General features: G+C 41.7%; 1 protein-coding gene across 1 annotated transcript in view; it reads left to right on the forward strand.

Moving 5' to 3' along the window:
• Nucleotides 1-14,620, forward strand: part of LOC125960983 (cadherin-23-like) — a 360,246-nt gene that overhangs the window by 296,833 nt on the left and 48,793 nt on the right. Inside the window, exon 15 of the mRNA XM_049696875.1 lies at nt 2,065-2,129. Within this exon, the coding sequence (XP_049552832.1) occupies nt 2,065-2,129 (65 nt within the window). The remainder of the gene's footprint in view (nt 1-2,064; nt 2,130-14,620) is intronic.

Here is a 14,620-nt window from a genome sequence, read left to right on the forward strand (position 1 = left end):
GAAATTCGGGTTTATCGTAAAGAACACAGAATGGAATAGATTTCACAGAATCCAAGAACTTTAAAAGGAACCTCAAAAAATACCTAGTACCAAGGTATTGAGCAGGGGGAAATAGGGAGAGGCTGATCAACGGGTACAAACTTTGTTATAAGATGAATAAGGTCTGAGGATCTAATGTATAACATGGTGACTATAGTTGATAACACTGTACCGTACCATTGAAATTTGCTGAGACAGTAGAACTTAAGTGTTCTCACCAGACAAGTAACAAAAGAGTAAATCTGTGAGGTGATGGGTGGTTAATTAACTCAATAGTGGGAATCCTTTCCATTGTCAAGTATACCTCAATATAATATATTATCATAATAATTTTATTGTATAATAAAGTTATAACATAATTTGTCAATTATACCTCAAAGCTAAAAAATAAACAAAAGTAGGTATTGAAACATATTTTTAGCAGCAGAACCTTTATCCAGTTGTGATCTTAGAGAAGCCCTGAGTGTCAAACACCCCAAGGTCAGCCCAAGGCCTTTCCCTCCAGGCTCTGGTGGCAGGTAGCAGTTTGCCCAGCTCTCGGGCATGGCCTGGGAGGGAGCAGAGGTCACAGTGCCTGGCACAGAGTACATGCTTACTGAGTAACTATTGAATGAATGCATGAATGGTGTCACTTAGTCTGCACTGTGGACTGTAACCATGCCAGTGACAATGCAGAAGCCCAGAGGTTCCAGCCGCAAAAGCCAAGCCTCTACTATAACTACCATTGTCCTGGACAAGGGAGGGGTTGGAGAGGGGCCCCACGTAGGTGGCCTAGAGGAAGGAACCCTGGGATGGGAGTAGGGATCGCAGGCTCTGCCCCACTCTGCTTGAACCTGCTCATGACCTAGAGGTGACAGGGTTACACCAGACCTCACTGCGGTCTGGCCCTCAGTTTTGTGATCTGCGTGATGGGTAGAAATGTGTGCCTTCCTCATCATGTTGTGACAGTTGTGAGGATAAAATGAGGTCTTAATAAACCCGGATGGCCTTTGACAGTGTAAAATATATGATCGAGTGCAGGCTGGCAGTGGCCACCATCGTTGCCATCATCATCAGGCATGAGGCAGGCCACTCTCGCTCCAGTCTCTTTTGACTGTAGGTGATAGAAAGCCAACTTGGACCAGCCTGGATAAAAGAGATCTTGTTGAACTCACAAACCAAACCGAGGTGGGAAGGGATGTCAGATTCAGGACTCCAGAACTACCAAGATCAGCCCCTGTCTTCATCGTCCCTACACATCTAGCAGCTCCCACTTCACATCGTCCCAGCTTCACTGCCCCCAGAGGAAAGCTTTTATCCACAGCAACAATAAGAAGAATCCCAGGAAAGGATTCTAATAGGCCCCTGCTGAGGTCAGGGACCACTCTCAGCCTAGTCCCTGAGGACACGGGACTAGGTCCCACTTGGACCACTTGTTCAAGCAGAGAGGGATGCCAAAAGATGGGTGGGGGTGGGCAGCAGACTGTTTCCAGCAGAAGAGGTTGCCAACCAGACGATAGTCTGCTTGGTACACGCAGTGGATTATTCCCCGGGTTAAAGAAGGGGGAACACTAGAAATCCACCCAAGAGGCCTCCCCTACCGGGTACCACATCTGACTTGGAGGCTTTGGGGACTGGAGGAGAGTCGCCGGAGGAGGCCACCAGATGGTTGAACCCACCCCCACTTTTGTTTGAGATATTTTGTAAACCTACAAGTTGTGACCCCAAGCCACAGGTCTAGGGTCTCTCCGCCAAGCCCTCTGAGCATCTACAGAGAATGTCTGACATGAGTCCAGGAAGGGTGATTTCGCAAAGTTGGAGATTTAGGTAGAAGACTGATCCTCCGGAACTGTGTGCTCCAGTATTAATTTAAATCGCCGTTTGTGACTGGTGAAAACCTTATTGAACAGCGTGGCTCTAGATAATTCGGCCTGGGCCTGAGGAGCTGTGTGGGGGGAAGCATGGGTTCGCTGTGGACATTTCCTGCTGAGATCGGGAGCCTCGGCTGGTTCTGGCAGTAATGACTTCTTTTTCTTACCTTTGCAGGCAACAGACGATGACGTGGGCACCTTCGGGGAAGTCAACTACTTCTTCAGCGATAACGCGGATCGGTGAGCCCCTGCCCCTGGCCTTCCGAGGTGGCCCTCTGCCACTCAGCAGGCCCAGGACACTTCTTGGTGCCCAGGAAAAGTGCTGTGCCCCTGTGGCTAGGGAACTGGACTGTGAGTCAGAACTCAGGGGCACTGCTGCTCGTTTGGCCCAGATTGTGGTACAGTATTGCTCAAGTCCCCTAAACTCTGGGGCATAGTTTCTCTGACCCTCAAAAGATAGCTTTTAGTTTGGGGAATGAAGAAGCTTTTTTTTTTTTTTTTTTTTTTTTTTTAACCTTGCCTAATGTCTTTATTTTACAGAGGGGACATTTAAGCCAAGGGAGGAAAATAACCATTTTTACAAACTTTTCCGTGTCCTTTTGTTCTGTTGTTGAAAAATGAAAATCAAATGACAGTAGATTTTCCCTTTTGCTTTAGTTTCTAAAAATATCAGAATGAAATTGTCCACACATAGTTCTTTTTTTTTTTTAGCTCTTCAATACTTTGTTTTAATTTAATTTTTATTTTATATTGGAGTATAGTTGACTTACAATGTTGTGTTAGTTTCAGATATATAGCAAAGTGATTTAGTTATACAAATATATGTATCATTCTTTGTCAGATTCTTTTCCCATATAGGTTATTACAGAATATTGAGTAGAGTTCCCTGTGCTATGCAGTAGGTCCTTGTTGATTATCTATTTTATATATACTGGTATATATCTGTTAATCCCAAACTCCTAATTTATCCCTCCCCCATCACCTTTCCCCTTTGGTAACCATGAGTATGTTTTTGAAGTCTGTGAGTCTGTTTTTATTTTGTAAATAAGTTCATTTGTATCATTTTTTAGATTCCACATATAAGTGATATCATATGATATTTGTCTTTCTGTCTGACTTCACTTAGTATGATAATCTCTAGGTCCATCCATGTTGCCACAAATGGCATTACTGCATTCTTGTTTATGGCTGAGGAGTATTCCACTGTGTATATGCACCATACCGTCTTTATCCATTCTTCTGTCGATGGCTATTTAGGTTGCTTCCATGTCTTGGCCATTGCAAATAATTCTGCAATGAACACAGGGGTGCATGTATCTTTTTGAATTACGGTTTTCTTCGGATAGATGGCCAGGAGTAGGATTGCTGGATCATATGGTAGCTCTATTTTTAGTTTTTTAAGGATCCCCCATTCTGTTCTCCATAGTGGCTGCATCAATTTACATTCCCACCAGCACTGTAGTAGGGTTCCCTTTTCTCCACACCCTCCCCAGCATTTATTGTTTGTAGGCTTTTTGATGGCCATTCTAACTGGTGTGAGGTGATACCTGATTGTAGTTTTGTTTCTTCGTTTTTTAAATTTATTTATTTATTTTATTTTTGGCTGCATTGGGTCTTCGTTGCTGCATGCGGGCTTTTTCTAGTTGCGGCGAGTGGGGGTTACTCTTCACTGCAGTATGTGGGCTTCTCATTGTGGTGGCCTCTCTTGTTGGGGAGCATGGGCTCTAGGCACGCGAGCTTCAGTAGTTGTGACATATGGGCCCAGTAGTTGTGGCTTGCAGGCTCAGTAGTTGTGGCTCACGGGCCTAGCTGCTCCACAGCATGTGGGATCTTCCCAGACCAGGGCTCGAACCTGTGTCCCCTGCATTGGCAGGCAAATTCTTAACCTCTGCACCACCAGGGAAGTCCCCTGATTGTAGTTTTGATTTGCATTTCTCTAATAATTAGAGACGTTGAGCACCTTTTCAAGTGATTTTTGGCCATCTGTATTTCTTCTTTGGAGAAATGTCTGTCTGATATTCTGCCCATTTTTGATTGGGTTGTTTGGGGAGGTTTTTTTTGTTTTGTTTTTTTAATATAGAGCTGCATGAGCTGTCTGTATATTTGGAAGGTGGCTTCATTTACAAATATTTTCTCCCATTCTGTGGGTTGCGTTTTTATTTTGTTTATGGTTTCCTTTGCTGTGCAAAAGTTCTTTAATTAGGTCGCATTTGCTTATTTTTGTTTTTTGTTTTTATTTTCATTGCTCTAGGAGGTGGATCAAAAAGGATATTGCTGTAATTTATGTCAAAGAGTGTTCTTCCTATGTTTTCCTCTAAGAGTTTTATAGTGTCTGACCTTACATTTAGGTCTTTGACCCATGTTGAATTTATCTTTGTGTATGGTGTTAGGAAGTGTTCTAATTTCATTCTTTTACATGTAGCTGTCCAGTTTTCCCAGCACCATTTGTTGAAGAGACTGTCTTTTCTCCATTGTATATTCTTGCATCCTTTGTCATAGATTAATTGACCTTAGGTGCGTGGGTTTATTTCTGGGTTTTATATCCTGTTCCATCGATCTGTATTTCTGTTTTTGTGCCAGAACCATACTATTTTGATGACTGTAACTTTGTAGTATAGTCTGAAGTCAGGGAGCCTGATTCCTCCAGCTTCGGTTTTCTTTCTCAGGATTGCCTTGGCTATTCGGGGTCTTTTGTGTTTCCATACAAATTTTTAAATTTTTGTTGTTGTTCTGTGACAAATGTCTTTGGTAGTTTGATAGGGATTGCATTGAATCTATAGATTGCCATGGGTAGTATAGGCATTTTGATAATATTGATCCTTCTAGTCCAAGAACATGGTGGATCTTTCCATCAGTTTCTGTCATCTTCGATTTCTTTCATCAGTGTCTGTATAGTTTTCAGAGTACAGGTCTTTTTTCTCCTTAGGGAGGTTTATTCCTAGGTATTTTCTTCTTTTTGATGCAATGGTAAGTGGTATTTTTTCTTTAATTTCTCTATCTGAACTTCTGTTGTATAGGAACTTTAGTGTATAGGAATACAACAGATTTCTGTGCATTAATTTTGTATCCTGCAACTTTACCAAATTCACTGATGAGCTCTAGTAGTTTTCTGGTAGCATCTTCAGGATTTTCTATGTAGAGTATCATGTCATCTGCAAACAGTGACAGTTTTACTTCTCCTTTTCCAATTTGGATTCCATTTATTTCTTTTTCTTCTCTGATTACCATGGCTAAGACTTCCAAAACTATGTTGAGTAAAAGTGGTGAGAGTGGGCGTCCTTGTCTTGTTCCTGATCTTAGAGGAAACGCTTTCAGCTTTTCACTGAGAGAATGTTGTTAGCTGTGGGTTTGTCATATATGGTCTTCATTATGTTGAGGTAAGTTCCCTCTATGCCCATTTTCTGGAGAGGTTTTTTTTGCGGTACGCGGGCCTCTCACTGCTGTGGCCTCTTCCATTGTGGAGTACAGGCTCCGGGCGCACAGGCTCAGCGGCCATGGCTCACGGGCCCAGCCATTCCACGGCACGTGGGATCTTCTCGGACCAGGGCACACACCCGTGTCCCCTGCGTCGACAGGTGGACTCTCAACCACTGTGCCACCAGGGAAGCCCTCTGGAGAGGTTTTTTTTCGTATTTATTTTATTATTTATTTATTTATTTTGGCTGCACTGGGTCTTAGTTGTGGCACATGGGATCTTCATTGCAGCATGTGGGATCTTTGTTGCAGCATGTGGGATCTTTTTAGTTGCAGCAGTGGGACCTTCTTAGTTGTGGAATGCAGACTTCATAGTTGCAGCATGCAGACTCTTAGCTGCGGCATGCAAACTCTTAATTGAGGCATGAGTGTGAGATCTAGTTCCCTGACCAGGGATTGAACCCCAGTCCCCTACATTGGGAGCACAGTGTCTTACCCACTGGACCACCAGGGAAGTCCCTGGAGAGTTTTTATCATAAATGGGTGTTGACTTTTATCAAAAGGTTTTTCTGCATCTATTGAGATGATCATATGGTTTTTATTCTTCAATTTCTTAATGTGGTGTATCACACTGATTGATTTGTGGATATTGAAAAATCCTTGCATCCCTGGGATAACTCCCACTTGATCATGGTATATGATCCTTTTAATGTATTGTTGGATTCGGTTCACTAGTATTCTGTTGAGGATTTCTGTGTCTATGTTCATCAGTGATGTTGGCCTATAATTTTCTTTTTCTGTGGTATCTTTGTCTGGTTTTGGTGTCAGGCTGATGGTAGGCTTATACAAGGAGCTTGGGAGTGCTCCTTCCTCTGCAGTTTTTGGAAGAGTTTCAGAATGATAGGTGTTAACTCTTCTCTAAATGTTTGATAGAATTCTCCTGTGAAGCCTGATCCTAGACTTTTCTTTGTTGGATTTTTTTTAAATTTATTTATTTTCTTAATGTTTTTGGCTGTGTTAGGCCTTAATTGTGGCACGTGGGATCTTTCATTGAGGCACGGGGTTTTCATTGCAGTACGCAGGCTTCTCTCTAGTTGTGGTGCATGGGCTTCTCTCTAGTTGTGGCATGCAGGCTTCTCTCTAGTTGTGATGTGCAGGTTTTCTCTCTCTAGTTGTGGCATGTGGGCTCCAGGGCATGTGGGCTCTGTAGCTGTGGCGTGCAGGCTCCAGAGCGCATGGGCTCTGTAGTTTGCAGCACGCAGACTCTCTCACTGAGTTGCACAAGCTCAGTGTTTGTGGCATGCAGGCTTAGTTGCCCCGTGGTATGTGGGACCTTAGTTCCCCGACCAGGGATCAAACCTGTGTCCCCTGCATTGGAAGGCAGATTCTTTACCACTGGACCACCAGGGAAGTCCCTTGTTGGATGTTTTAAATCACAGTTTCAATTCCAATACTTGTGATTGGTTTGTTCATATTTTCTGTTTCTTCCTAGTTCAGTCTTGAGAAGATTATACCTTTCTAAGAATTTGTCCATTTCTTCTAGCTTGTCCATCTTATTGCCATATAGTTGCCTGTAGTAGTCTCTTATGATCCTTTGTATTTCTGTGGTGTCCCTTGTAACTGCCCTTCTTCATTTCAAATTTTATTTTTTTCAGCCCTCTCTTTTTTTCTTGATGAGTCTGGCTAAAGGTTTATCAATTTTGTTTATCTTTTCAAAGAACCAGCTTTTAGTTTCATCGATCTTTTCTATTGTTTCCTTCATGGCTATTTCATTTATTTCTGGTCTGATCTTTATGATTTCTATTAACTTTGGGTTTTGTTTGTTCTTCTTTCTCTAGTTGCTTTAGTTATAAGGCTAGGTTATTCATTTGAGATTTTTCTTTTTTCCTGAGGTGAGATTGTATTGCTCCAAACTTCCCTCTTAGAACTGCTTTTGCTGCATCCCATAGGTTTTGGATCATTGTGTTTTTGTTGTCATTAGTCTGTAGGTATTGTTTTATTCCCTCTTTGATTTCTTCAGTGATCCACTGGTTGATTGGTAACATATTGTTTAGCCTCCATGTGTTTGTGTTCTTTTTACAGATTTTTATCTTGTAGCTGATTTCTAATCTCATACCATTGTGGTCAGAAAAGATGCTTGATGTGATTTCAGTTTTCTTAAATTTACCAAGGCTTGATTTGTGGCCCAAGATGTGATCTATCCTGGAGAATGTTCCATATGCACTTGAGAAGAATGTGTATTCTGGTGCTTTGGGATGGAATGTTCTATAAATATCAATTAAGTCCATCTGGTCTAATGTGTCATTTAAGACCTGTTTCCTTATTGATCTTCTGTCTGGATGATCTGTCCATTGATGAAAGTGGGGTGTTATAGTCTCCCACTATTACTGTGTTACCGTAGATTTCTGCTTTTATGGCTGTTAGTGTTTGCCATATATATTTGGTGCTCCTATGTTGGGTGCATATATACTTACAATTGTTATATATTCTTCTTGGATTGATCCCTTGAACATTATGTAGTATCCTTCTTTGTCTCTTGTTGTAACAGTCTTTATTTTAAAGTCTATTTTGTCTGATGTGAATATTGTTCCTCCAGCTTTCTTCTGATTTCCATTTGCATGGAATACCTTTCTCCATCCCCTCACTGTCAGTCTGTATGTGTCCCTAGGTCTGAAGTGGATCTCTTGTACACAGCATATATCCGGGTCTTGTTTTTGTATCCATTCAGCCAGTCTGTGTCTTTTGGTTGGAGCATTTAATCCATTTATATTTAAGGTAATTATTTATAAGTATGTTCTTATTGCCATTTTGTTAACTGTTCTGGATTTGCTTCTGTAGGTCTTTTTTCTTCCCTTCCTCTTTTGTTCTCTTGTGATTTCATGACAGTCTTTATTGTTGTGTTTAGATTGTTTTCTTTTGTGTGTGTGTATCTATTGTAGATTTTTGGTTTGCAGTTCCCATGAGGTTTTGATATAGCAGTCTACATATATACAAGATTATTTCAAGTTACTGCTCACTTAATTTTCAGTGCATTTCCAATATGCTGCCTCTGTACTCTCCTCTTCTCATGAATGCTGGTTTTGATATCATATTTGTGTGTGGATGATTTCCTACCTTTCCTGTATGTTTGCTTTTACCGGAGAGCTTCCCCATTCAGAATTTTCTTTTTTCTAGTTGTGGCCTTTTCTTTTCTGTCTAGAGAAGTTCCTTTAGTATTTCTTGTAAAGCTGGTTTTGTGATGCTGAATTCTTAGCTTTTGCTTGTTTGTAAAGGTTTTGATCTCTCCACTGAATCTGAATGAGAACCTTGCTGAGTAGAGTATTCTTGGTTGTAGTTATTCCCTTTCATCACATTAAATATATCATGCCACTCGCTTCTGGCCTGCAGAGTTTATGCTGAAAAATCATGATAACCTTATGGGAGTTCCCTTGCATGTTATTTGTTGCTTTTCTCTTGTTGCTTTTAATATATTTTCTTTGTCTTTAATTTTTGTCAGTTTGATTACTATGTGTCTTGGTGTGTTCCTCCTTGGATTTATCCTGTATGGGACTCTGCATATCCTGGACTTGAGTGAATATTTCCTTTCCCATGTTAGGGAAGTTTTCAGGTATTATCTCTTCAAATATTTTCTCAGGCCCTTTTCTCTCTCATCTCCTTCTGGGATCCCTATAATGTGAATGTTGGTGCATTCAATGTTGTACCACGGGTCTCTGAGACTGCTTATTTCTTTTCATTCTTTTTCTTTTATTCTGTTGCATAGTGGTGATTTCCACCACTCTGTCTTCCAGCTCATTTATTGCTCTTCTGCCTCATTTGTTCTGCTATTGATTCTTCCTAGTGTATTTTTCATTTCAGTTATTCTATTGTACATATCTGCTTGTTCTTTTTTTTAATTTATTTTTGGCTGTGTTGGGTCTTCGTTTCTGTGCGAGGGCTTTCTCTAGTTGCGGCAACCGGGGGCCACTCTTCATTGCGGTGCGCGGGCCTCTCACTATCGTGGCCTCTCGTTGCGGAGCACAGGCTCCAGACGCGCAGGCTCAGTAGTTGTGGCTCACAGGCCCAGTTGCTCTGCAGCATGTGGGATCTTCCCAGACCAGGGCTCGAACCCATGTCCCCTGCATTGGCAGGCAGATTCTCAACCACTGCGCCACCAGGGAAGCCCTCTGCTTGTTCTTTAAATGTTCTAGCTCTTTGTTAAACATTTCTTGTATCTTCTGAGTCTGTGCCTCCATTCTTCTTCCGAGATCTTTGATATCTTTACTATCATTACTCTGAATTTTTTTTCAAGAAGATTGCCTATCTCCACTTCACTTAGTTGGTCTTCCAAAGTTTTATCTTGTTCCTCCATCTGGAATATGTTCCTCTGCCATCTCATTTTGTTTAACTTTCTGTGTTTGTGGCCTCCATTCCTCAGGTTGTAAGATTGTAGCTCCTCTAGCTGCTGGTGTCTGCCCCCTGATAGGTAAGCTTGGTCCAGGGGCTTGTGCAGGCTTCCTAGTGGAAGTGGCTGGTGCCTGCCCACTAGCTGGTGGAGCTGGATCTTGTCCCTCTGGTGGGCAGGGCCATGCCAAGGGGTGTGTTTAGCAGGCAGCTGTAGGATCAGGATGACTTTAGGCAGCCTGTCTGCTGATGGGTGTGGCTGTGTTCCCACACTATTGGTTGTTTGGCCTGAGGTGTCCCAGCACTGGAGCCTACAGGGTGTTGGGTGGGCCCAGGTCTTGATGCCAAAATGGTGATTTCCGGCAGAGCTCACACCAGTGAATATTCACTGAGGTTTCTATCCCCAGTGTCCTTTCCCACACAGTGAGCCACAGACAACCTCCACCTCCCCAGGAGGCCCTACAAGACCCTCAAGTACGTCTGCCTCAGGCTCCTGTGGAGTCACTGCTTTGCCCTGGTTCCCAGTACATGTGAAACCTTGTGTGTGCCCTCCAAGAATGGAGTCTCTGTTTCCCCCAGTCCTGTGGAACTCCTGCACTCAAGCCCCACTGGCCTTCAAAGCCAAATGCTCCGGGGGCTCCTCCTCTGGATGCCAGACCTCCAGGCTGAGAAGCCTGAAAGCAGGGCTCAGAACTCTCACTCCTGTGGGAGAATCTGTGTGATATAATTATTTTCCCATTTGTGGGTCACCCACCGACGGGTATGGGATTTGATTATATCATGAAAGCGCCCCTCCTACCATTTTGTTGTGAGTTCTACTTTGGATGTAGAATGCCTTTTTTGGTAGGTTTGGGTCTTTTGTTGATGGTTGTTCAGCAGTTTGGTACTTTCATGAGACAGGGTGAGCTTGAGTCCTTCCACTCTGCTATCTTCAGGAATGAGGAAACTGAAACGCTAAGGACAGCACACCAGCAGCAGCAGCAACAGTGGCTGTACTTATGAAGCCCTCACTTTGTATCAAGCTCTTTGTCAACTGCTTTACCCATGTTATCTGATGTAATCCTCACAACTAAATGCTGGAGAACTCAGTGCTAAGTACACTTATCATCCCCGCTTAGAGTCTGTGTTACTTGCCCAAAGTCACACAACTGGTAAACGCCAAGGCCAGGCCTCAGCATGTGGTCTTCACCACCTGGATACACAGCCTCCAGCAGGAAGGGGCTCTCAACCTGCCATAGCCATTAGGTGGGTTGGTGTGCTCACTGCCTGACCTGTGCCAGCTTTGCCATGTCACCCACCAAGGTTCTAGGCCATCTCTTTCCCTTGTCTTCAGTTAAACTGAGCCAAGTGGAAGCCCTCTCATTTTCAACGTGATCAAAGCCAGGTTGAATTCAGAGGGCATGTCTGTTCCTGAAAACAAAGTGTCTGATGCATCTGGAAGCCCAACAGGATGAGTAAGACGGTGTCTGTCAGCTTGGATTACCGGTCCCAAATCTGTGTAAATGACCAGGAAGAGACAGAGACTGTTAGGTGTACCTAGCAATTCTCAGCCACTCTCCAGCTGGGAGGAGGGAACCAACAACAGGACCAATTCACAGAACACCCCTGTCCCTCGGGACACCCGTGTTCATGTGGCCTTGTCCTGATCCTCTTGGATTTTTCTCATCCCTTCCCATCTACTGGGGTGGGGACTTTCCTGGTCTCAGAGCCAGAACCTTCCAGGCTCAGTGGCTGGCAGCTGTGGAACAGCTCAGAGCACACAAACGTCAACTGACAGCTCAGACGAGGTTCCCAAGAAAGATGTTCATGGAGGGATGGTGTCACTGGACCTTACTCCTCCCCCAGAGACATTTGGCAGCCTCTTACTCAAGGTTCAGCCCCTTGAGTGGAAGACACGCTCCCAAGAAAGGACGAGTCACCCCTCCCATTGCTGACTGCCCATTTAAAGCTTTTGATGCAAAATCATCTGGATGGAAGAATTTCTTTTTTTTAAATTGCCCCAATGCGCTTTACTTTTTATTGAGATATAATTACATATAACATTATATTAGTTTCAGGTGTACAACATAGTGATTCAATATTTGTATCAATATATGTGGCAAAACGATCACCACAATAAGTCTAGTTAACATCCATCACCATTCATAGTTACAAAAATTTTTTTCCTGTGATAAGAACTTTTAAAATCTATTCCTTTAGCAACTTTCAAATATGCAGTACTGTATTATTAAAGATAGTCACCATGCTGTATACTACACCCACATGACACTTATTTTAGAGCTGTAAGTTTGTCCTTTTTTTTTTTAACATCTTTATTGGAGTATAATTTCTTTACAGTAGCATGTTTCTGCTTTATAACAAAGTGAATCAGCTATAGCTATACATATATATATATATATATATATATATATATTTATCTCTCCCCATATCTCCTCCCTCTTGCATATCCCTCCCACCCTCCCTATTCCACCCCTCTAGGTGGTCACAAAGCACTGAGCTGATCTCCCTGTGCTATGTGGCTGCTTCCCACTAGCTATCTGTTTTACATTTGGTAGTGTATATATGTCAATGCAACTCTCTCACTTCATCCCAGCTTACTCTTCCCCCTCCCCATGTCCTCAAGTCCATTCTCTACATCTGCATCTTTATTCCTGTCCTGCCCCTAGGTTCTTCAGAACCTTTTTTTTTTTTAGATTCCATATATGTGTGTTAGCATATGGTATTTATTTTTCTCTTCCTGACTTACTTCACTCTGTATGACAGTCTCTAAGTCCATCCACCTCACTATAAATAACTCAATTTCATTTCTTTTTATGGCTGAGTAATATTTCATTGTATATATGTGCCATATCTTCTTTATCCATTCATCTGTCGATGGACATTTAGGTTGCTTCCATGTCCTGGCTATTGTAAATAGAGCTGCAATGAACATTGTGGTACATGACTCTTTTTGAATTATGGTTTTCTCAGGGTATATGCCCAGTAGTGGGATTGCTGGGTCATATGGTAATTCTATTTTTAGTTTTTTAGGGAACCTCCATACTGTTCTCCATTGTGGCTGTATAAATTTACATTCCCACTAACACTGCAAGAGGGTTCCCTTTTCTCCACACCCTCTCCAGCATTTATTGTTTGTAGATTTTTTGTTGATGGCCATTCTGACTGGTGTGAGGTGATACCCCATTGTAGTTTTGATTTGCATTTCTCTAATGATTAGTGATGTTGAGCATCCTTTCATGTGTTTGTTGGCAATCTGTATATCTTCTTTGGAGAAATGTCTATTTAGGTCTTCTGCCCATTTTTGGATTGGGTTGTTTTTTTGATACTGAGCTGCATGAGCTGCTTGTAAATTTTGGAGATTAATCTTTTGTCAGTTGCTTCATTGGCAAATATTTTCTCCCATTCTGAGGGCTGTCTTTTCATCTTGTTTATGGTTTCCTTTACTGTGCAAAAGGTTTTAAGTTTCATTAGGTCCCATTTGTTTATTTTTGTTTTTATTTCCATTTCTCTAGGAGGTGTGTCAAAAAGGATCTTGCTGTGATTTGGAGTGTTCTGCCTATGTTTTCCTCTAAGAGTTTTATAGTATCTGGACTTACATTAAGGTCTTTAATCCATTTTGAGTTTATTTTTGTGTATGGTGTTAGAGAGTGTTCTCATTTCATTCTTTTACATGTAGCTGTCCAGTTTTCCCAGCACCACTTTTTGAAGAGGCTGTCTTTTTCCATTGTATATTCTTGCCTCCTTTATCAAAAATAAGGTGACCATATGTGCGTGGGTTTATCTCTGGGCTTTCTATCCTGTTCCGTTGATCTATATTTCTGTTTTTGTGCCAGTACCATACTGTCTTGATTACTGTAGCTTTGTAGTATAGTCTGAAGTCAGGGAGCCTGATTCCTCCAGCTCTGTTTTCCTTTCTCAAGATGGCTTTGGCTATTCGGGGTCCTTTGTGTTTCCATACAAATTGTGAAATTTTTAGTTCTAGTTCTGTGAAAAATGCCATTGGTAGTTTGATAGCGATTACATTGAATCTGTAGATTGCTTTGGGTAGAATAGTCATTTTCACAATGTTGATTCTTCCAACCCAAGAACATGATCTATCTCTCCTCTGTTTGTATCATCATTAATTTCTTTCATCAGTGTCTTATAGTTTTCTGCATACAAGTCTTTTGTCTCCTTATGTAGGTTTATTCCTAGGTATTTTATTCTTTTTGTTGCAATGGTATATGGGAGTGTTTCCTTAATTTCTCTTTCAGATTTTTCATCGTTAGTGTCTAGGAATGCAAGAGATTTATGTGCACTGATTTTCTATCCTGCTACTTTACCAAATTCATTGATTAGTTCTAGTAGTTTTCTCATAGCATCTTTAGGATTCTCTATGTATAGTATCATGTCATCTGTGAATAATGACAGTTTTACTTCTTCTTTTCTGATCTGGATTCCTTTTATTGCTTTTTCTTCTCTGATTGCTGTGGCTAAAACTTCCAAAACTATGTTGAATAATAGTGGTGAGAGTGGGCAACCTTGTCTTGTTCCTGATCTTAGTGGAAATGGTTTCAGTTTTTCACCATTGAGAACGATGTTGGCTGTGAGTTTGTCATATATGGCCTTTATTATGTTGAGGTAAGTTCCCTCTATGCCTACTTTCTGGAGGGTTTTTATCATAAATGGGTGTTGAATTTTGTCAAAAGCTTTTTCTGCATCTATTGAGATGATCATATGGTTTTTCTCCTTCAGTTTTTTAATATAGTTTATCACATTGATTGATTTGTGTATATTGAAGAACCCTTGCATTCCTGGGATAAACCCCACTTGGTCATGGTGTAGGATCCTTTTAATGTGCTGTTGAATTCTGTTTGCTAGTATTTTGCTGAGGATTTTTGCATCTATGTTCATCGGTGATATTGGCCTATGGTTTTCTTTCTTTGTGACATCTTTGT

The sequence above is a fragment of the Orcinus orca genome, chromosome 14, assembly GCF_937001465.1.
Source record: "Orcinus orca chromosome 14, mOrcOrc1.1, whole genome shotgun sequence".
NCBI lineage: Eukaryota > Metazoa > Chordata > Mammalia > Artiodactyla > Delphinidae > Orcinus > Orcinus orca.